Source organism: Sorex fumeus, unplaced genomic scaffold (assembly GCF_029834395.1).
Source record: "Sorex fumeus unplaced genomic scaffold, SorFum_2.1 ptg000039l, whole genome shotgun sequence".
NCBI lineage: Eukaryota > Metazoa > Chordata > Mammalia > Eulipotyphla > Soricidae > Sorex > Sorex fumeus.
Window position 1 is genome coordinate 21,294,593 of NW_026606096.1, and position 24,135 is coordinate 21,318,727.

At 41.1% G+C, this 24,135-nt stretch overlaps 1 protein-coding gene across 7 annotated transcripts in view; it reads right to left on the reverse strand.

Moving 5' to 3' along the window:
• Window positions 1–223: 223 nt before the first annotated feature.
• The window catches only part of RAPGEF2 (Rap guanine nucleotide exchange factor 2), a 236,510-nt gene continuing 212,598 nt past the window's right edge, over window positions 224–24,135 (reverse strand). For 4 of the 7 annotated variants that reach the window (XM_056118804.1, XM_056118803.1, XM_056118807.1 and 1 more), the window contains 16 exons: window positions 23,781–23,984; window positions 23,567–23,675; window positions 22,746–22,992; window positions 20,208–20,365; window positions 17,993–18,233; window positions 15,438–15,821; window positions 14,469–14,680; window positions 14,263–14,386; window positions 13,639–13,662; window positions 12,434–12,657; window positions 10,732–10,920; window positions 8,089–8,229; window positions 6,010–6,235; window positions 4,945–5,504; window positions 3,143–3,448; window positions 224–2,245 (listed from right to left, as the gene is read on the reverse strand). In XM_056118804.1, the coding sequence (XP_055974779.1) occupies window positions 2,220–2,245; window positions 3,143–3,448; window positions 4,945–5,504; window positions 6,010–6,235; window positions 8,089–8,229; window positions 10,732–10,920; window positions 12,434–12,657; window positions 13,639–13,662; window positions 14,263–14,386; window positions 14,469–14,680; window positions 15,438–15,821; window positions 17,993–18,233; window positions 20,208–20,365; window positions 22,746–22,992; window positions 23,567–23,675; window positions 23,781–23,984 (3,375 nt within the window). In that variant the 3' untranslated portion in view covers window positions 224–2,219. Of the gene's footprint in view, window positions 2,246–3,142; window positions 3,449–4,944; window positions 5,505–6,009; window positions 6,236–7,346; window positions 7,470–8,088; window positions 8,230–10,731; window positions 10,921–12,433; window positions 12,658–13,638; window positions 13,663–14,262; window positions 14,387–14,468; window positions 14,681–15,437; window positions 15,822–17,992; window positions 18,234–20,207; window positions 20,366–22,745; window positions 22,993–23,566; window positions 23,676–23,780; window positions 23,985–24,135 lie in introns of all 7 variants that reach the window. The other 3 variants (XM_056118808.1, XM_056118809.1, XM_056118805.1) reach the window with 2 other exon arrangements.

Consider the following 24,135-nt stretch of genomic DNA (forward strand, 5'->3'; position numbering starts at 1 on the left):
AGCTTTTTCTTTTCTTTCTTTTCTTTTTTAAATGTTCACAATACACTGTTTTTTCCTCAGAATCCATGGCAAAGTACCTAAAAGAATAGGCCAACTGGCAGTTTCCACCAGCCAGGTCTAAACTGCTCTCAACTCTCAAGACTCCTTCCTAGGAGATTCCAGGGCCGTGTCCACGTCACGAAGAAAAGGCATGCTTGGCTAAGGAAGAGGAAAGAAGAGGCCATCTGTTATATTTATTTATTTTCCAGCTTATACAAACTGGATGTAGAAGCATAAACATAGTACATTTCTACCATTTTCAACAAAAATATAACCAATATGTACAATTATTGTATTAAAAATACAAAAGGGATACAGACTCCACCAATGTCTTTCTAAAAGACATACAGGTACAAGTAGTATCAAAAGTATGAGGAAATCACCAGTTAATTGTACATTCTGCACTTGACATCACAGAGCGAACTGAGATTAGCAGTCCTATGTTCTATAATTACTTAATGATTAGATAACATTTGTGCAACTTGTGATAGAGCTAGATTTCTGTCTTTCTATATGCACATGAGGCCCATAGCCTATATAATAAAACTGGCAAATAATGCTTATTACATGTAAAATTACAAATGCATAATTGACAATGTAATATATAAGTAGACAAATGCCATGATACAGAAGAGAATTATTAAATAAAGCACTGACATTGTTTGATACAGTGAAAAAACACTGCAATTCGACTTTCTTTTTAAAATCTGAAGCTATTTACGTTTATCTACTGATCAATATGATCAGCTGAATTTAATGGAAAAAAAAAATCCAAGACCAGCAGTTCCTCACATTTGAGTACTACTCGGATTGGCAGCCTTCACTTTTCCGGAGTCTGTGCAAAACCAACACAAAAATAGAGCGGAGGGATCATTTCAGTCATTCTCGGGTCAATAGCAGCTGTGAGCAGGTGGTTTCTACACTTAGGCCTTCTCGGTCTTCGGTGCCCATGAAGCCACTTGCAGAGGCTGGCGTGCTAACCAGGTTTTTGTTCATTTTACTGTGAGAAAGGCGTCTTGAGCCCCTAAAGCCAATTCCGTGAAGGGAGGCTGTCTTGGAAGAGCAGTATTACAGCCGGCATTCGCCCCAACACCCCCAGCTGCTTTCACTGCAATGCTATCCAGTTATAAACATTTCTCTTTAAAAAAAAAATCCTCAGACCAAAAAAAAAAAATCAAATATAACTTAAAGATGCGGTTTGCCATCTGTCTCAATGGAGCAGGGCCTGGCCTCTCAGTGACGCGGCCCTGGGCTCCATAAGGCTCAGACATGGGACCCGGGAGTCCCATTTCCCTCCCCCACCTGGCCATGTGCAAACAGTCTGCGGAGGCCTCACCCACTGGGGAAGGCGCGGATGAGGTGTCTTGGTAGTTAAGTAATTGGCGAACATACGTTTCCTATTCCAGGATAGGGCACTTCAGGGGTGAGACCAGAAGGACCAGGGCACGGCCAGGACGTCCCCTCTTCTTGGTGTGGCCACACTCTGTCCGGCATTATTTGGTTTGTCAGAAACCCAGGCTGGCAACCCTTGCTTAAAGGTTGAAAATAATACTGTAATCATTACATGGATATAATAATATTTACTCTCTGAACACAATCTTTAAACTTTTTTTTTTCCTTTAGGAAAAAAGAAAAAAAAAGAGGACATTGTAAACAAGTGGACAAGCACTACGCGAAGGATTTCATTGTTTGTGTCTTCCTTGGTGGATTAAAGGCCCCAGGTAGTTCAATGGCTAGCTTCTCTCATTATCCCAATGAGACCAAGTGCTAGGACTGGATTGCAATCTAAGAGGAAGATTCAGGAAAAAAAAAAGAAAAAAAATCCTTCCAGGCTTTGAGAAGTGCAGCCAGAGTGAATCATCTCGCGGTGATGATCTTGGAATTTGGAATGATACTGTGTGATGTGGCAGGCAGCAACAGTGGGAGCTTTGAAGACTGCTGCACTGTGCATTTCAAGCAACAAAGTCTGAAAAGTGCCAGGGCAATTTCTTCACAGTATTTCACATGCAAAGGGGAAAGGAAGAAGGGGAGAAGAAGCCCCATGCTGCTTTTAAGGCAGGGAAGGAGGCAAACTGGTCCACCATCCGCAGAATGTGAGTTCCGGGGCGCCTGTGCGAGGAGCCCGTCTTCTTGTGCTCTCCCTGTTGGTGGCTGACTCCGCGTCCAGAGAAGCCTGTGCCTCAAACAGCAGATACTTGCTCATCTTCTGCAGGTGCCACCGGGGGAGAGAAAAAAGAGAGAAAATCCAATGAGCAAATGAGACCACGGTAAGTGTTACAGAGAAAGACCACAGCTAAGTTTTTAGTACACTTAAAAAATAATGAACCCCACTGATGTGGACACATATACACTGATAACTCATTCGAGCAGCCTAGGACATTTTCAATATAATTCACATATAGATGAAGTATAGAAAGATCTAGAAGTAGCAAGATTTTTAAGTCATTTTACTTAACTACTTTGCTTTTTTCCCCCCTGTGATTAAATTCCATGACTCAAAGGCAAGACAGGCTCTCTCCCCATCATCCTAAATGGTAGGGTGATTTGAGTGTAGGGGAAATGTTACTTAGAATGATGTAAGGAGGAGGAAGAGATAGAGCAGTCACAAATCTCAGATTATGCTGCGGGCAGTAAAGAATGCATATTCCTTTAATAGATTTTGGGAATTAGGAAAGAAATTCAGTCACACATGTCCTCTGTTACGTCAACCCTGGCGTCCACCCCGCTACGCCTGCACTCAACTCTCTCTGGCCTTAATCTTGTGGATACTTTGTAATGATGGAGGGAGGGGGGAATAAATTGTGGGGTTCAGACTAAAAAATATTCTTTGTTGGGCCAGAAACATCCTAAGGAGGTGTTTGCCTGACATGCAGTCAATTCTAGTACCACACGTAGTCTCTGAACCTGGATGACCAAGGTTCACTCCTGAGTACAGCACCAAGAACAGCCCTAAGCATCACTGGGTGGAACACCGCCCCCTCCCCCCCAAAAAAACCCCAGTAATTTGTGTGTGTGTATATGGCTAAAGATACAGCTGACAACAGAATTACACCAACAAAATTAAGAAACACAGCTAAGTCCAGTTTCAAGAATGCATATATACCATCCTCCTCAGTAGAGAACCCTTGAGACTGATAGGGGGCGAGGCGCGGGTCACACTCGTTGGGTTTATGCCACTGGGGCTTGTTCACCGGCCGGCCACTTGCTGTCTGACCAGGCGGCTGCTGCACGGGGGAAGGCCCGGCAGGGTCACTGGGTCGGGCGACCATCCGAGATCGCTGAAGAGCCACGTTGTAGTCCGGAGGCTTCCTGGCTGGATGAGCATGCCCTTCAGGGAAGTCAGTAATAGGGATCCCGATGTAGCCCGGAGGGGTGGGCGGGGGTTCTCGATACCGGCCCTCCTTTCGTGCTGCAGTGAAAACAATAAACCAGCTCTGAAAAGTCTGTGGAAGAGTATTTCGTGCCACTAATGCCTGCTACACAGAAATACTGCCATGTGTGACATATAGTTTAGTATTAAAACAAGAGTGTCATCGCAAATGTGATTTTGTGTGATAGGGGCTAGACATGCAGGTATCTGACAGGCTGAAAAGTGGATCGTACCTACACCCATTATTTACCACAGTTACCTCGGTGGTAGAGTAGCTAGGGGGAAGTTCCAGGCCCTCTTGGTAGCTTTAGCTTTTGTGTTCAAACCAGAAAAGAGTCAAGGTTACCACCCAGCCCAGGGCTTTCTGAAAACATTAGAGCTTGGGATCTGTTGGTGATGCCTGGCCATGTTCCCTTCCCCAGGAAAAGTAGCTATCCTGATTGTGATGGGCCTCTACCTTGGTCAGGCTCAAAAGCAATTCCAGATGAGTATCCTCCTGATTCTCAATTTGGAAAGGAGTACAAAAATGATGCAAACCCTAAATAAGTGCATGCCCTAGACTAGAAAGAAGCCTAATAAGAGTAAAATACAAGTTTATTTTCTTGAGCTTTCCAGACTAAGTATGCTTTCCAGTTAGGAACTGTAACCCAAGAATTTGTATTAATTGCTTTCTCTTTATTCTTTTTAAAAGGATATGAAAGTTGAAAACCACCTATGACTATTTGTATTAAAAAATGAAAACCAACTTCCCCACCTCTTCTCCCCTGCCTCACCCCCCCAAAAAAAACCCTGATAAAGTATGAATTACTGCTGTCTAGATATACTGCTTTAAGTGTTTTCTGTAGATTACCTTCCATCTTCATAGCAGCTCTATCCCTAGAAATTACTGAGATGAGACTGGCAAAATTGAATTCTAACCATTTGCCTGACTCCTAATCCCACAATTCATTATATTTTCTCCTGTTTTGTAGTTCAAAACTATCTACATAACAAAAAAAATTGGTATGGCAAGGAGATTTAAAACGGCTTTAATCATGGGCCTGGGGCCAGCTCAAGTGGTAAAGCATCTGCCTTGCAGGCACGAGGTCCCCAGCACACCTGCCTTGACTCAACCAAGCATATGTGAGCAGCGCAACCGAGTGTGCATAACCCATTCATCACCACCGTGGAGGAAGGAGAGTGGAAAATCAACCTGTTTGGGAAACCTGGAGAGAATGGGTAAGTCCTTCATAATGAAAAACTAGATGAAGGGCCCATCCCGGTCCCAAACAAAACATGTGAGCAGGCACCACAACCAAAGTATGTGACAGTAGCTCCGGTCATTGCAACAAACGGGGGAAAAATATTATATACATCATAAAAACCTGAATCAGCCAAAATGGCACGGGTGTTTCCTACACTGGGATATAGTCATGTGTGTCTGACCAGAGATCTTGGGCTCTTAACCAGAATTCATTTCAAAATCCTGAACACAACTCAGTGGGTGGGCCACGGTGGGAGAAGCGCCCCAGGGCAGTGGTTTCCAGGATGCTTACCCATAAGGCCCTTCGCAGTGGTCGGAGTCACGGCGATGTGGGCAGGCATGGGAACGGGTTTGGTTTCTTCGGTGGTCACTGAAGCTATGTTACTGCTTTCTGCTTCAATGGAAACGTCTTTCCCACCCCTTCGCTTTATTGTGCCGGTGTCACCTTCCGAGTCTTCCCCCCAGTAGCCCGTGGAAGATGCCCAGCTTGCCCGGGATTGGGCTTGTTCCAGACTCTCTCGACTTTGACTTTGCCTGGTATACTTTGTGCTGTGATCGGAAAACATCATTTGGTCCATATGGCTGCTTGAGGCCCATAAGCCGGCAGGATCCCCTGAATAATCAAAGTGAGTGTGCCCAAAAGGAAGCGTTTCCCAGCTTCTCTGGTGCTGGATGGTCTGTATATTATCGTGGGAACCACTGGAGCACGACGTCCAGCTCCCACGGCCACTGTCGGCAGCATCGAGTGATGCGCGGTCCCCCTGGTCTTGGACAAGTTCCTCTGTGCTTGGAGAAGAAATCACCGTAGCTGTAGCATATAAGCCTCGACTCTCGGACATTGCTGCATACGACCTGTGTGGGCAAAAGAAACAGAGAAAGGGGGAAAAAACCATGCAGGGTTGTTAACATAAAGCCAAAATACCCTTTCCCCCATCAAGATAGCTTTATTTCATTCCAAAAGATGAAAGCACTATTAGATTGTATGATAATGGTTGCATACAGTTCTCTTACCCTCTTATTACCATAGCAAAAACAGATCAACTGCTTATCATATAAAACCATTTTCTCTCTAAGATCAAAGATGGTTTAAAGTATAATCTGATCATTTCAGGAAAGCAACTTTAAAAAACCAGGAGACATCCTAAATTTACCCTCTCTCTTTTTGTACACAATAACTAAGTTCCAATATAGAATAAAACCAAGCAGACTGCCCCACAAAAACTGTGCGGTACTTAATGATCTAGAAATTTTTTGACCATCAGAGCTGGGATGCCGTCAAATTTCCGTGGCATTATCTAAAACCAACCTAAACTTAGAAGAAATTTCAAAGACAGGACTCCTTAGAATAGCAACCTACCCCAAGCTGTATTGATCGGGCTCAATCATGGTCCTTCTCTCCATCCTCCCTACGCCCAGGTTTGTTTCCACAATGCTGACTGAATGCCTCTGGCGCCTCTCGTCATGGAGCGGCACTGGCACGGAGTCAAAGGAAGAATTGCTGACAATGCTGGAGCGAGAAGAGATTTCACTGTGACCGGAATCGGAGAAGTTGTCCACAGTACCACTGGGCGCCAATGTGTAGCCTGCGTGGGAAACAAACATATGAATTAGATATACTTTAATTAAAAATCAGAAGAAAAACCAAATTGTAGATCAAAGACATCACCACTGAAGTGGGGGAACAACCACTTTACTTGTTGTTAGTCAAGATTTTTAACAAAAGAACCTTTCCTTCTTTGGTGAGAGTAAAAGAGAGAAAACAGAAAGTATTGTTATAAAAGTTAGAAAGAAATCACAGCCCTATTCCATTATCTAGAAGTTTCTTCAATGTTAGTTTCTTTTGTGTAGAATAACACGAGTACTATGAGTAACTCTAATTAAATTTTAGAATATTTTTTCCTCAACAATATTTTCAATTTTTAGAACTTAGTCAACTGGACTATGGGCGAAAGCTTATTATCCTTATGGAGGGGGCGAGGAGTCTAGCCACAGCCAGCAGTGCTCAGGAGTGATGGGCTTGGCTCAAGGGTGACCCGGATGTTGCTTGGGTGTCATGTGGGAGGACTGAACCAGTTCCAGCTACAGGCAAAGCAAAGATCCTGTAGGATCTCTCTACCCCAACCAAACACTTCTAAGTGCACATGTAGCACAAGACCTGAGGAAGATTGTTTCACTTATTTTAAGATTAATGATAATGAATCAAAAATCTCCCTATATCCTCTCGGCCATCACTTTTAAATACCTAAACCGATATATCCCCTTTTTAGACAAATTGTTGCTAAAAGCAATTTTGAATGTCACACAGAATAGGCTTTTCTGCTTATTAAGGAGAAGAGAAAATCAAAATCTTTTTCATATACTAATGCAGTTATCATGTTATCTGAAACACTGACTTTATATAATTCTGTGTATGCAATGTAATATTATTTTAATTCCACAAATTAATCTGTAGAATCTACTATTTTCCTATCCTTCCAGAAATTGTTACTTCCTGATTTATTTTTTAAAGGTTACACAGGTCTTGATGGATTTAATGTGCTCCTGTCTTTTTTACAAACCACACTGAAAGCTTTGACAGACAAGATTTAAGGTAAAAGTAATAACTGATGGAGCACTTGATATTTGGAGGAATTTTCTTAACTAAGGAGGCGATTCCTCTCTTTTTCACACCATTTTTGGTTCTATGAACCCCACCTATCCCATAGGTCCGTGGTGCATTGTTATTCTTGTTACTGTTCTCACTTCCGAGAGAAGAGGAGGAACTGGTTAAGTCCAACTGCCCGGAGCCAAAAGATCTCAGCTGATTGCCACTGCCACCTAACAATGGGATGAGAAAAGAATTCAGATGTATCCATTTAACAAGGATAGTAGAGACTGATACCCGCAGAGGTGTCAGAAATACCGAAAAAGGGTATCCTTCCTAAGAATTTAATCTAGTCATCTCTTTGGCTTTCACAGAAGGAGACTCTCTTGGTCATTTATTAGCACTCTATACCCATTATAGGGTAGGAGTAGCAGACAGTATCTAAAAGAAATCAGCTTGAAAATAAAATGATAGCAACAAAAAAGGTAATCAAGACCCGTGTTAATACAATAAAAAAAATAAATCAGGAAGATACTAAGAATATCTTAGGTTCTTACATGCCTCTTCTTGCTATAATTAGTATTATATATCCAAATTTAGTGAGCAAATCTTTTAATACACTAATTATTTCCATACTTATCAATAAACATGTGGTTCTAAAAAGCATTATATATTTCAAATTTAACATGACTCATTAGTATATCTGAAAAATTCATTGTTATACAGGAGGTCATTTAAAATTACTTGTAATATAGAAAATGATGTAATACACAGTTCTGGAATTTATCAAATCTGACAAGTATAAGTGGCCATAAAAGAAAACAGTAAGTACAGTATGTGATTTAGTTCTACCTTTCCTTGGAGAACTTTGGGGAGAAGTTGGAGGTGAGGATGCATTTGATATCGTATCCTCAGCTTGTTTCTTATGACGCTCCAGGCTGCCTTCTTCAGACAAGGAAAGAATTTTCTTTAAAGCTTGTGGAGAATTTATACCTAGAGGGGGTAGGAAATAATATTAATCAACTGATTAATATTAAGATATATTACTCTTAGTTTGAAACTATTTCCACTCCTAGTGTTAGGTATCCAAAAGCCAGACTGCAGCCATGACAGGCCACAGCTAATGATAAGTTTTGACTAGGCCTAAGTTTCTGTTGCCCAGAAACTGAATTTGCAATTTCTGGTAAGGAACTTCTAGATCATCTGACTGGTCACGAGTGGTTCACTATGTCCATTTTTGGAAAAAACAGAAACTGACGATTATCAAATGTTGACTAATTGCTGATAACTGTTGCTTGGTCACTGTTATCATAGCACTTGCTCAACCTTGGAACCTATATAAACTGCTTTCACTTGGAGGTTGGGGTCGCTAGTAAGACCACTTTGTGGGTAAGATAGCTGACCCCAGTTAACTGGAATAAAACTCCTTTGCACTTGCATTACTGTCTCTGTCTGTTCATGCCGTGACCCAAAAACCTGGGTACAACACTAGTTCAGCTTTAGATTATCTAAAATCTACTAGTCACAGTCTTCATTCAAGGAGAAGAAAGTAAAGGTTATTTGAAACAAAAGTGGTACAGATAATATGTTAGCTAAGGGGAAATGGAAGGGATAGGAGATAAGTAAAGGGCCACAAACAGGAAGCAGCAAGAACTAAAAAACTCTTGACAGGGCTGGAGATATGATATGGCTCATGGATAGAGTTTACGATTCCCTTGTATGAGGTCATGGGTTTGGCCCGGCGAATAAAATAAACAACAAAACCCTTAGAAATACTATAGTTATACTTGATCAAATAACATAGGCAATCTGTGAAAATTCCACTGATCCCAACGGTAAGATCAAGAAAGATAATAGTAAAAGAAAAAAGGAACATATATGCCAATATGAAGTGACTTCCCCAAAGTGAGGGAGTCCCACTGAAATATTTAACAAAGCCACTAGTATTATGAAACTCTCAGAAAGTACACCTTATATGTGGGAAGATCACCATAGCCTGAAATGACGTCAGTCAATGCAAGTGCTCATAAAATTCACTTAACAAAGAACCTAATCCTTTCATCTCACTTCTTTTGGTTGGTTTTGGGTTATTCCTTGTCGATATAGGGAACTTGTGCAAGGCAAGTGTCCTATTCACTGTACTATAACACTATGGGGAAGAAACTTTGAAAAAAATCTTTAGAACAAAATGCATGAATTAAAGTGGAAGGACTCAGAACCTTGAAATGATCGGAAAGGTTCACTGAAAAGATCTACTGAGTGAGAACTATTTCATCTCCACAAAAGCTCTGTCAAAATCCACTTGAAAATAATTTTTCTTAACGTTGTTTCCTCACATAAACTTAGGGGTAAAAAAAAAAACAATCTCATGACATTTATGTGCTAAGATTTAACTAGGAGACATATTCACTTAAAAAATTGTGAGTCAATTTTAATTTTCTCAGAAGGTGCTCAGAAGCTATAATTGGGGGATGAGGGGGCACTATGGTCCCAAGGATGGAACGTATGGTCTCACAAACACATGAAACATGGTCTGCTCCCTGAGTTTCACTCCTTTTTCTAGACCTTTCACTTTGTACTCAGGGGATATGTAGAGCACTCCCAGTGATACCCCACAGGCCTCACCCTCTAGAGCTGGAACATGGCAATGCATCATTCAGCTCAATTTCCCAGACTTAAAATCGCATTTTCCTCCAAGTTAGAGAACCCCCACATAATTTACCTCAAGTTATATAATTTAACTTAAAAAGATCTTGACTTGGGAGCTAGAGACACTGTAAAGGAGCTAAGGATCTTGCTTTCATGTGGCCAGCCCTATCCCTGAGCACCATGAGATGAGGCTCAAAAGCTGGAAAAGAATATAATAATAATTTGGCCTACTACTATTTATAGCAGCCAACATATGTAAACAACTCAAACATCCAGTGGCAGATGAATGACACGGATGTGGTATATGTACACAATGGGGATACCACTGAACTACAGACAGAAAGAAATCTTGCCTTTTGTTATAAGCTGCGTGGAGCTGAAGGATGCAAAATAAAAGAAGGGGGACAAACACTGGTGATCTCAGTCGTGTGTGGTACATAAAGCAACAAAGCTAGGGAATGGATAAAATCTACTGATTACGAAATCTTTGAGAACAGAACTAATGGGAGAAGATTAAGGCACAGGGACAGGGACATCTGGACAGTTGGGTGTGATGGAGGTGCAGTTCCTCTGTCAACCAAAACGAGAAACATTAACAGTATTTTAACCACGTGACCTGAACCCACAGGTATATACATAAAGCATAATCTTTCCATTTTGCCCCTCCCTCAATAACTGGGCATTATGCAAATATTTCCTTCCTCTGACAAAAGTACAATGAAACCTACCAAACATTCACGTTGTATGAAAAGGTTAACAATAAGGGCAAGGCTCAAAATACTGAGTCAAAGAGAAGTGATTTTTTTCCCCAAATCAGACCAAGAGGAAGTGAAGTGAATCGCCTACCAAAAGGTGGGAGATCCTTGACAGGGACTTTCTTCCGTGAAGGGTACAGGGACACGGCGGGCACCGTCAGGGCTTGGTTGAGCTTCTGTGCTGGCTGCGGCGGCTGGGCTTTCTGCTGCAAGCCTGCCCTTGGCGCCACCGGGGAGGTCTCGGATTTGACAGGCTTTTTGTCACCGGGATTCTTGGGCACTAGTAATTTTTAGTTTGAAAAGAGAATAAAGAAACTTAAGATGGTAGTCGCTCCAATCATGATTATTTTTTGCTTTTGCTTTGGGGGGGGGGGGGGGCACATTTGCCAATGCCAATGACCTGCTGATCTCTCTGACCACCACATACGAGATTATTTTTAGAACCACATAACTGTTTTCTGCAATTAGGAAACTAAAATGCTTATGTATTTTTTTCTGCTTATTTATGAAAGAAAAATAAAACAGTTGGGAAGCCCTTGTTGTAAGACATTTTAAAACCACGGCAGGACAAAAAAGTAAAGAGCACACTAAAAATAAAATTAGGTATTTCTGGGGCTGGAGCGATAGCGAAGCAGGTAGGGCATTTGCCTTGCACGTGGCTGACCCGGGTTCGATTCCCAGCATCCCATGTGGTCCCCCGAGCACCTCAGGAGTAATTCCTGAGTGAAGAGCCAGGAGTAACCCCTGTGCATCGGTGGGTGTGATCCAAAAAGCAAAATAAAATAAAATAAAATTAGGTGTTTCTAAAGTAGTGACCAAAATTGCTTGGCAGTTATTTAATAAATAGCATTAGCTGCATCCCCTGCCCCCGAATTGATATTTTTCAGACCATCAAATTCTCTCCTTTGGAGAGAATCCTGTATGTCAACACCAGTCACCATTGCTGAATCCAATATTCTACTGAGTCTGAGATTTGAGAGCAGACAGAAGATAAATAAACCGGACTAGGAAATGCTGTATATTCGTCAATGTTCAAAACAGCTCGATAATATATGCATGTACATGGATGTATTATCGAGACATTTTGTCTTGTGACATTGCTAAGGAATAAAACAGGACTGGAACTCAGAAGAGCCTCCCAGGAGACACGCCCTTTACCAGCACACACTGTACTTCTATGGTGTCCAGGGCACATTTAATAACTGGGCTGTTTTAAATTATCTATGCAACATTTAAGTTCTATAAGAGGTATCTTACGATTTTAAGTGCAAACAGAACAAAAGTCGCCCCATTCCTAGCCTGGATGATCTGTCAAGGGGAGGCAGGACTCTCCACGTGATGCTCACAGGTGGTTCCTACAGTGGCAGAATTCCGCTTCCCAGGGCAGCTTAACTTGTTGCTGGGTGAAAGGGAGGCTGAGGGCATACAGGTGACTTGCACATCTATTTCTGTGCCCCTCTCACTTGTGCCCCCCTGCCCTTTACAGGTTGTCTGGCCACTGGGAATTATCTTTGTGAGACAAGGAGGGAAGCACCTGGGAGGTGCATCCACGTGTGTGCCCCTATCACGCACATCAGCCAAATGGGAATGGAATCACAGCTGCCTTCTGCCACTAACCCTGCTAGAACAGTGCTGCGTGGTACCCAGCAGTACTGCACAGCAGGAAGGTTAGCATGTCTTGGGATGCTATTTCTCCCTTTGCACTAAGCCCAATTTTGTCCCCATCCAGACCACTGCCCAAGAACAAATCTGCAGTTCAGTTAGTCAGAGGGCCATTTGAAGGGACCACTCACATGTGTTGGTGGCTGGTTCACACTGCAGTGATAATGTCTGAAGACTCTCCTCATCCATTTCCAGCTCCAAATTGGACAGGTATTGTTTCACTTTACGAGCCATCTGAGCATCTTCATAAAGCTTTTTGGCATTGAGAAAGGAACTACGACGTACCCGCTTTTTATGACCACCTGTCTGAGCAACATCTAGTACTGTTGCATTTGTACTACCCTGGCTGAGAGACCTGGAAGATGAAAAGGTAGATAAATGCAGCTCACTCTAGCGTGGGACTACTTCAGATTACTTGAAAAGTGCCAAGATTTATGTAAATATTCTATGTTCTAAAGGTCACATGCCTCCTTCTGGTATGTAAACTGTCACAAAGTGATCCAGAACAACATAAATTTTTAAAAAGTCATACAAATGTCTATGTGTTTGGCACCTGTTCTGGTATGACTGTAAAACTGCTACTTTTCACATCTATAAAGCACTCAAGGAGGTTCTCTCAAAGGAGTCAACAAATAACATTAAATATAAAAGCTCATGCAAGGTACAGTAAGGTTTACAACATATATACTTCTCTTGAAAATATTTTTAAAAATTTACAGTATTCAGAATTGTTTTCTTACACTTTGGGTTAAATGTAGTGAGTTTTTTTTTAAGGAATATGATCAATCTGTTAATACAATGGCCATGCAAATGTAAATATATGTATAGAAACTAGCACATGAATTGTTAAGTATTATTTTTTTAAAAGGATTGGTTCAGAGAATGAAAATAGTAGTTAGTTGAGCTGTAAAAATGTTTCAACACCTAAGGGGCATCTTTTATATTATATATAGTTATTTTTCAAGTGTCCGTGCAACAGTATTTAAATTGCACAAATTTTCCTTCTAAAATTCTTCCTCCCCAACACCACTTTAGACTCCACTATCAAGACACACAAATTACCATTTTAACAAAAATCTTTCTGGAAGTTCAAGTTTGCCTGGCCTACAGTTACCAGAACCAGCATCAATCATTTCACAGCAATCCATGGGTCCTGACTGCAAAAGCCCCAAATTGATTACACTGGAGGTCAGTTTGCTAACTGAAAATTCTGCTAGAGCAAGAGGTTAAAGGAAACTGCACAAATGCAAAGCATCTGAAAATATAGCAGGTATGAAAATAATGCAATGAGCAGAACAAGAATCGTGTGTGGGTGTGCAAAGTCTCCACCACTTACCCCAAACTCCTCCACTTCTTCTTCCTGTAAGTGAGAGCCATGGAGATTGAAGCATGGGTGTAGAAAGAGAGACAGAAAGATCACAAGCTCAGAAAGAGAAAGGACTAGACTTCTGGATAAGCAGTACTAGAAGCCCAAAAACATTAAACGGCACAATCATCTTGCACACACAGTTCTACCAGAGTTTCTATTTTCTAGCTCAAAAGACAAATAAATTAATGTTTTTCGGTCCTAAGGGATTCCAATTGTCACCTTCTGGCACACTGACGGTTAAATCCACTGTATGGATACTGAGACAATGTTTTTTGGGTTAGCCTACTTTCACACTACCAATGAGCTTTAGGGCTACAAACCAGTGTTCTGAAAAACAGGGAAACATAACTGTGCCTCATGTTAAATGCGAACGATTTATGGAACACACTGTTTTTTAACCGACAGCCCGAAGTATACTTGATGCAGAATAAGATATTTATTCCAAATTAGAGCTCAGTAAAAATTTTTGGCAACCCTGACAAAACTTGTGCCATGCTACATGGATATATAAGCATGCAATTATTTCTCATGTTTTAACTATCACCAATTTAACCTTATCTAATCCCACGCATGCTCTGATGATCCACTCACCGAGTCCGGAACATGAGGGCAGGGTCCATGTTAACTGAAGCCATGCGGCCAACATGACGAATTTCTTTAGCAATCATCCTTAGTTTCTCAAAATTGACCAGTCCCTCTACTTTGGAGTCATTTCCTGCAGTTGGCAAAGAATAAAAGGAATCAGCGGCACTTATTCTATGGTCCTCCAAGTACAGAGAGAAATCCTCTGTATTTACCTTCATGGAGGAATGTGAGATCTTTTTTGATCACAGGAAATAGCGGGATGATGGGAGGTTGCAGGTTTTGACTATTAAGGACATTGCGATATTTTGCCATGTTTCTGGAAGGATCAAACAAGTCCTGGAGATCTTGAAATAGCTTTTCATATTTATTGGGAAGTTTTTCCCAGGTGGTTCGTAGTCTCGCTACTGGAGCCAAGTTTAGGCCACTGAGAAGAAGAAAAATAGTCATGAAATGAAAGGATTCATCATTGGAACATTAAAATACCGTGGGATGTTTACATATTTATACACATAGTAGTTGACAGAATTTATAAGAAATTCTATTGCTAATTCCAGGTGATGTTAACATAGGCTGTTAGCAGGATCAGAGTTAAGGGATTTGATTCTTCATACCACTCTGATCTGTGTACTATGAGAAAAAGCCCCTCGGAATGACATGTAGACATATCATGGGCATCAGGGTAGTTTGTTGCTTGTCTTCATACACAGAAGGTATTTGATAAAAGACTGACCAAATATCCTAAAGTAATGAAAGCCAGAAGAGTAAAGTGTCCTTTACTAATAAAAAGACTAACAGTCACCAAAATTGTGAATTGTTCAGATTTATTTCTTCAGCATCTTACTAGGAACTTATAGGGTGATAGAACTTCTTTTGTATTGTTTACTCAATAACAGCAGGGTGGGGGCAAATTGCTATTTTAGAGAGAAATAAACTACTGTCCTGAGAAATATTGAAAAGAAGATTCCCTCTAAGGTAAAAATGTGGTGAGTACAGTGCCTTGGGTTCCTCATTGGCATGAAAGAGATTTTAAATCAAGGACTAAAAGGAAAAAGGAAAGCCTAACAAAATACCCTATTCAATATGATTCAATTAAAAACCATTGCACTTATACCAATGACATAGTGTTCTGGGATTGACTCAGGCGATCCCAACCACACCTGAAGCCAAGAATCCGATTTTACCTTATGATCGCAAACATGGAGTTAAAATTCTTGCACTCCCGACAGTGCAGTGCTATCTTGATGAAATGCTTAATGATCTTCATCCTCTTCAGCTGGTTTGTCTCCCTCAGAATTTCAGAAGCGACCCAAAATGTTTCCTGGTTAATGACTTCCTCAAATTTCTTCAGGTTGGCACAGCTGGTTTTCGACTTGAGTTTAAATAGATCATCGATGTACTCTGTGGGTTCAATGTTGCGGAAGAGTTCGAAATTCCGCATGGAGAGCTGCGTGGCCACTTCCACGGTGCTGAGCTGCAGGAGGGAAATCTGACTCTCCCGCAGCAGCTCCTGCGCGTCTTCATCAGAGCACAGGGTCTCGGTCTCCATGTTGTTCTTCAGGTAGTACCTGTGGAAACACAGAATTCAAAATCTAAGGAGCAGCTCGAGGTATTTCTTTGGAGAAAAAGGCTACTTCTGATGGATGTTTGAGAGGACACTGAATTAGGTGAGTGGGGTTTTTGTCGACTGAAAGGGAGAATGCAGGTCACTGACCACAGAACCACCTGCCTACAGTCAGTGCTGCAGACTAACAGGTCACACAGAATTTCATTTGTACTAGTTTTAATTCTTTTTTTCCCTGTCTTGCTCTATTTTCTAGATTATCTTCTTTTTGCTAAAAATGGCCAAAAATTGTTATGTTTAAATTTTCAGTTTAAATTAGCAAATAGGCTGGAAGGAAGGAAGCCAATGCCATCACTGTTTTCCCAGAGAGCATTTGCAACCATTGATGGATTCACATCGCACAGATCCCACTTTATAAGCTACACCCTTCTCTTTGATTCTATGAATAAAACTGGAGTAAAACAGCTTAATTCTTAAATACCTGATTTTTATGAAAATCCTACAAAAGTGGAACATGTACTATACCTGTTGGTTGATGAGGACAGAGGTTCCCCAAGATTAAAAACTATACTCCTTTCTCTTTCCTGCTGCAAAGATTGCTTGTAAAGGGCCCAAGAGATAGCATACAGCAAGTAAGGTGCTTGCCTTGCATGCAGCTGACCCTGGTTCAATTTTAGCATCACACCTGGTCTAAGGGCATAGCCAGGAGTAAGTCCTGAGCATAGCTGGGCACAGTCCAAAAAACAACAGAAAAATTTACTTTGTATAGAGATGATTTTCCTAAGCCAAATTCAATCCAGGAAGAAACAAAGAAGGCGGTGGGAGTGCTGCCTAACTGGCCTTGAGCATTTTCCTCAAAGGCATACTTGACAAAAAACCTTGTTCCTTGGGCCCGCGACATACCCAGAGTCAATATGTTCAGTTCTGATTCCTCATTAGGCCCCTGACATGTAACTATCTATAATATCCTTCCTGAGGTTTCATGTAACAAATGTGAACATGACTGCACCTTAACGGAGTTGGAGGACACCATGACTACAAGCTTTGCCAGTGATCAATGTTGACTGAAATGGGGAGAAAGCCTGACCTCCAAAAACAACATAATCTGATTGTGCCAGTGCTGGAAATAAAGAAAAAATGAGAACAAGAAAGGTAGAGCTAGTGCAGTCCTGGTGCTATACTGTAGATCTTGGCTCTAGCTTGCCATGTTTACTTGCTGACCTCACTAAATCTTCCCTTCTTGCCCCCGCACCCTCCTACTCTGCAAACACTGTGGGCAGGAGTAGTGACAATTAGTACAGTCTCCTAAAAATACAGACAAAAACTCTGGGAAAACACTGGCATATAGCATATAGCACCTTGCCTCCCAAATCTGTATCCTGTCTGGGCTCAGGGCAGGCATCCCTGATAGATCTTTTTTATCACTGCTGTTCTGATTTGTTGCTGCCTTTTCCTGTATTTTGTGGGATATTTAACGTACAGATATCTGATGGCAAGAAAACAAGCTTTGGATAACTTAAATCATGGTTTAGATATATAACACATACAAGTCAAGTACAACGAAACACTCCATATGGCAAGAAAAATAGAAAAAAATGTGACTCACGGAACTATTTAATTTTAACAATATATAGAATCTTGTCATCATATGAGCCAAACTACATTTCAACTTTCACTAATTTGCGATATGAGGAGACAACATAATCAACAAATGTACCATTGAAGAGACTAGCAAAATCAGGTATGTTTTCTTGCAAGTTTGGTTTCTAAGAAGCATTTTGCAGAGCGTAACGGGCAAGGATTGGATGTCTCTGCTGACCAAATGGCACTAGAGCACTATTAGAGGCTGTTGTGAAAGTATGGATGCAAGGGGAGAAAGCCTCGGGGTTTGCTCGGTGGGTTTAGTTCAGGCTTTCTCTGCACAGCGCCTGCCAGGCCAAGGCACTATGATGACCTTGCTTGAAAGTTCTTGAACTTGAAAGTTCTTAGATCCCAGTAAGGGTCAATAGTCTACTATACGAGGGGAGAGAAACACGATTTTTTTTTTGTTTTTCAATCAGCAGAGAGGTGATAACTCATTTAAAAAAACCACCTGAAAGTGTTCATCTCTTAGATTTTGCAGTGGTTTCCAAGAGAGGCCAAAGAAAGCCAATTAGTAGATCAAATGTTGTATACCTTCCACTCAGTTGTATTCTATCAGCAAGTTTGGAGAGCTGATCTGGAAGTCTTCTTTGCTTGATTACTCCCTCAGGTGTGACGGAAACTTCACAGAGTGAATATTGATCAGGGGTGGCAGTCACAGCAAACTCCCGGATGGCCTGAACGACCACTTCTTTTGCTGTGGTGTCCTTACTTATCATGATATATCGACTTTGTTGATCAGCCTTAAAAACCCTTAATACCTGGTCTGGCAAATCTGTGGGGAGAGAGAGAAAAGCAATACATAAGTTAAAAAGATTTTAATATAAGGTAATGCAAATAATAATCTGAAAAAAAATCTCTTTAGAAAAAAAACGCTAAACCTTCAGTTCTTCCTTTCTATAGTTCTTTAAAGATTCAAGCAGTCAGTTGCCAATGTGTTACAAGAACACATTTCCCCCCCCGAAAGGTAAAAGAACCATCTACAGACAAATGCAGAGACATCAGGATAGATGAGAAACCACAAGTCTGTTAAGTTGGTAGCAAAAAAAGTGAAAAAAAAAATTTTTTTTTTCTTATAGTAATGAGCCCAGTGTTCTCTTCTGGGAGCTGGTTTTTATAGTCTCTGAGTCTTGGCCGCTGATGGGATTACACGGCGCCAGGGGCCAGGTGGTGGGTGTGACCCCCGCCTACTAGAATTTGGAGGATCTGGGTGGAGGATGCTCGGCCCCAAACCGAGTAGGCTTGGAGATCTCGGCCCCGGAACCCGCATGGCTTTGTCCCTCTGCCAGTACCTTCAGGTGTGCGGAGAGTGGTCTCAGCATGGTGGTGGCTGGTCCTGGAGGTCTTCGGCTGCCGGGGCCCTGGTCGGGGTGGGGAGGAAAGCTCAACCCGCTCCCCTCCAATGGGCCTCGGCAAGGACAGCCAGGCGCGGGGGCAGGAGAATGCACTGTTCTCTTCCGGGAGCTGGTTTTTATAGTCTCTGAGTCTTGGCCCTTGATGGGATTACACAGCGCCAGGGGGCCAGGTAGTGGGTGTGACCCCCGCCTACTGGAATTTGGAGGATCTGGGTGGAGGATGCTCAGCCCCAAACCAGCTCCCGGAAGAGAACAGTACAGTCTCCTGCCCCCGCGCCTGGCTGTCCTCGCCGAGGCCTATTGGAGGGGAGCGGGTTGAGCTTTCCTCCCCGCCCCGACCAGGGCTCGGCAGCCGAAGACCTCCAGGACCAGCCACCACCATGCTGAGACCACTCTCCGCACACCTGAAGGTACTGGCAGAGGGACAAAGCCACGCGGGTTCCGGGGCCGAGACCTCCAAGCCTACTCGGATTGGAGTCGAGCATCTTCCATCCAGATCCTCCAAATTCCAGTAGGCGGGGGTCACACCCACCACCTGGCCTCCTGGCGCCGTGTAATCCCATCAGCGGCCAAGACTCAGAGACTATAAAAACCAGCTCCCGGAACTGTGCGACCGCATTTGTGGCCACACAATATCTTATTATGACATCTCATTCTTACTTTGACAAACTGGCAGGCTACCGAATGTAGCCTGCCCACATGGAAGAGTCTGGCAAACTCCCCGTGGCGTACCCAATATGCCAATACCAGTAACAATGATGGGTCTCATTCTCCTAAAGAGCCTTGAACATAATCTCAGGGCTAGGATGAAGGAGACGTTACTGGGGCCTGCTCGAGGCAATTGACGAATAACAGGATGATTTGTGATTTGTGATGAGCCCACTGTAGCACTGTCCTCCAATTGTTCATTGATTTGTTCAAGAGAGCACCAGTAACATCTCCATTGTGAGACTTGTTGTTACTGTATTTTTGTCATAACACCATGGGGAGCTTGCTAGGCTTTGCCATGTGGGTGGGATACTCTCAGTAGCTTGCGGGGCTCTCCAAGAGGGATGGAAGAGGAATCGAACCCAAGCTGGCTGTGTGCAAGGCAAATGCCCTATCTGCTATGCTATCACTCCAGCCCAGGAGACTTAAAAAATATAACCTTTTTTTTTCCTTATGACATGGCAGTACAGGTGCAATATGTGTTATCTTCATTTTACAAGAGACAAAAAAAAATTCAGAGATTCTAAATAAAGATTTTGTTCCAGTTGCTTAAATTTAAGATTCTTCCTGACTCTTAGCATCTGATACAATCCATGCCAAATAGAGAGAGATACATACATCATTGCCACTAGTTTAGAAGAAAAAAGACTGCTACAGTAAAACAAAGGAAGTAAGGCGAGGCTTACCAGGAGTAGTACTAAAGTCCAAAATGCGATGATGGGACTGCAATAAATCAGGATTACTGGATGATAAGGTTCCACTGACAGGCAGTGCAGTGGGAATGTGCTTTGTCTGCCTTAAGCCTACTATGCTGTCATCTTGAGACTGACCAATCCCAATATCACTACACAAAGAGAGAAATTAGGTAATGGTCAGCAAGTTATAAATCACCAATAGAGAAATTAGGTAATGGTCAGCAAGTTATAAATCATCAATATAAAACTGACATAAACCAGAAGAAGTCCGTATTTTATCAAGCTTGCAGTTAATATAAAAATATCATTCTGTAATCTGTCTGAAAATTCCAAGAGCAAATATCGCCTATTTGGGAGGGAATTAGGAGTTATTTAGATAACTTAGTAAAAACCAACGAAACAATAAAACAACAACTTTTAAAAGTGAGACAGGCTTGCTCTTCAAGACCAGGTTCTCCCTTGAACACATGTCTCACTGGCTTATTTCCAGCCTGGAGAAGCCTGTGTTCCCTCTCAAACATGTACTTCTCCCTTTATCCGCCCCCCTCACATTACAAAAGGAACAGAAATTAAACAAAAGCAAGATCAAAATTAAAGGTAATTTTAGTGAAAATTCTTCCAGATTTATAAGTCAGTCCATGTAATTTACATTCAAGCCCTTTAGGCATGCACTTAAAGACTGATGTTCTGTGAAACATTGAAATCTTCACGTTATAAGTGGAACTTTAATTTTCAACTGTATAAAAGCAGTCTTTACTGCCAAAAATAGAGATGCAATACATGGCACGAGACAACTGTGTTCTTGCCAAAGTTATAGCTGCTGGGTCACTCCTGGCACAATTGGCTATAAATATTAAGGATTTCAGTTGTGAATATTCCATGCACAACTAAAATGGGCTGCCTGAAGAAATGTTTCTTGGCAACGTTTTTAGTGAAGATACTCTTGGACTGAAAGTATCTGATGCTTAAGACTTAGATGTCTCTCAGTATAGCCTCTCATCTGGCTGAAATAAGTCAAACTTCCAACGCCCTCAGTGTTAATCCATACATATGAGTGAGGAGAGAGAGTTATCCGAGTTTAGTGGTTATATTAAAAAAAAATCTTTGAAAACGACTTATTTTCAGTAGATAAGAGTTTAGTTACTTTTTATCAGTTCAATTGTATCACATATATGAATTATTGCAGATAATTTTTGTAACATTTTAAAATGTATTCCTACATACAGTTCGAAAGATTTTCCCTCAGCATTTAAAAATGAACACATCTAATTATCTTATTTTCTATCTCTAGCTTTTGACTATCTTTTAAAATACACACAGAATAAAATTATACTGAGCAGTCTCATGCTGTGTGCCTCGCCAACATCCTGTAGCACAGTAGGTGGATCACAGCCCAGGCCTTACATGTCATATTTCTATTCATATTTTCCAGGGATATACTGACTTTTAAACTATTCTATGGTTCCTATTTAACTCATGGTCATGTGGCTCTGAGATGTTAATAACTTTTTTGGTGTCTTTTTTTCAATTCATTTGAAAGGTTTTCGTCAAGAAGGATCATTTTATAAACCAATTCTTATTTTCTAAAATGCCGGTAGATCCAATCCATTGTCTCTTACAGCACAACTAGACATACAATCTATTATTAGGATACAGTAGACTGTACTTAACATGCATACAACATTTTTACCTGACATACAATTTAACAAAGATATTTCTGATATAGTCTTAAATGTCTGTATCTACTGCTCCTCGAAAATTTATTGAAGTATAAAGAAAGTAACGTTCTTAAGTCATCTCTTAAATCATTAGAATTGGAAGAATATATTACACATGAATTTTATACAACTAAGGTATGTTATTAAAATTAAAATGTTTTGGCTGATGATAATTTTTTATAAAACATCTTTAGACGGAAAAAGAACCAAAATGAACCACTAAGCAGAAAAGCAAAATTAAACACAGGTAAACTACCACCTACAACTTCTGTCTAGTTTGGGCTCCTGGCATAACCAACCAAGAGATTCAAGAATTTACACTCCCTGTGTTCACTGCTGCACAATTCATAATAGCCACGTTTGGGAAAAAACTTAAGTGTCAAAGATAGAGCGTGAACAGAAATGTGTTCTACACATACAATGGAATCCTACTCCTAAGACGAAATCCTGTAGCATCCTGATATGTGGATGGAATTAAGAGGTTTACCATGTGGAGTGAAGTGGTCAGAGAGGCAAATTCAGAATGACGTCACGTATGTTGGATATAAATAAAGTAAGGGATAAAAACTGGCCAATGACAACCCTGAAAGTCAGCCTATGAGTGAGTTTGCTAAGGGCCTGGGGAAAGGAGATCTAGAGGCTTTGGCAGAGCGCTGACACTGTGGAGAGGTGGTGGAACATAGTGTGCCTGAAACATTACTATTATGATTAAAAACATAGTTTTACTCTCATGACAAGTACTCATTAGATGACTCCCTTTGCCCACCATTTTAACACAACAAAATACGGTGCTGAAAATTTAAACACTCACTTATATGGTTTCTGGGGCAAGATACTGATCCGAGTCTTGTCCAGGATCTTTTTTAACTTGTTCCTTCCTCCAACAGTGTTGGCTTTACTCTTTTTATTTACTTTCTCAAGTCCTATCACCTGTTCGACATCCACGGCTAGATCTGGAATAGAGTAGCGACTGGCCTTTTTGATGTCTCCAATTTTAGGAAGGTGAGGGGCACCATTTCTTTTCTCTTCAGACAATCTTGTTAGAAGTTCTTTAAATACTAAAATGGAAACGAACACAATAAATAGCAAATTGAAACAACTCAAAGGCAATTAGAGTGCAAGTAAATGGATGTTCATTATAGACCGTTAGCTACTAAGATTCTAATTTTGTAAAATAACACTACTCCGATGGATGAATGACATCAATACAGTACAACCAAGTAACACACTCTTTTAAGGTACAGGTGTAGAAAAAAAATTCTAAATAAAAATAAAAGTATTTAAATAAAAATAAAAATTTCTAAATACAAATATTTAGATCAATGGGCTAGCAGGCTTGCAGGGCCTCAAACTGCTTCCCACACTGTGAGGTCACCTAAATACTTCCAGAGCGAAGAATCTCAGCATCACGCCAGGTTTTTCCCTGAGCATCACCAAGATGGTCCCCAGACAACAACAAAAGCTCTTGAATGTTTAAATCAGTAGCTTTTACTTTTAGTTACATAGTTATGTCTATAAACTTTGTCATATTTTATTCTTATGCTTAAAATACTGATAAAATGACCTTCACAATCGTGTTCCATCATAAAAAAGAGATAAGAAGAAAAGTGAGAGTATACCAAAATGACTTACCAAATAAATTGGTTTTCACAGTGATAGATAAATGTGTGTTATTTCTAAGGATTTCCATGGCTTTAGACAGCTGAATATTTTCAAAGTTTTGACCATTTACTTCTAGTATCTGAAAATAAAATTATAAAATTAATTTGTGCATACCAACTTTCTGAAGAAAAACAAAGACAGCGGTCTGAACCCTGAGGTTCAGTGTTAGAAGTCTCTGTCATACCTGATCCCCGCGTTTCAATCCTGCTTCTGTTGCTTTGCTACCTGAATCTACGCTGTCCACAAAGATCCCAAATCCCTTCTCTGAGCCTCCAAGTAAGATAAAAGGCAAAGGAGCTTCTCGAGATGGTTTTGTTAATGTCATCAGTCTTCTTTTTGCTTTAGCGGCACACGCAATATTCAATAGTCTTAGATGTCCACCCATTTTCTGTAAGAGTTAAAAGATCAGGGTATCAATTTAATGAACAAGCTGCACATAAAGATGATTTAAAAAAAAACAAAAAACTGTGGGGCTGGAGTGATAGCACAGCAGGTAGGGCATTTGCCTTGCACGCAGCTGACCCAAGTTCGATTCCCAG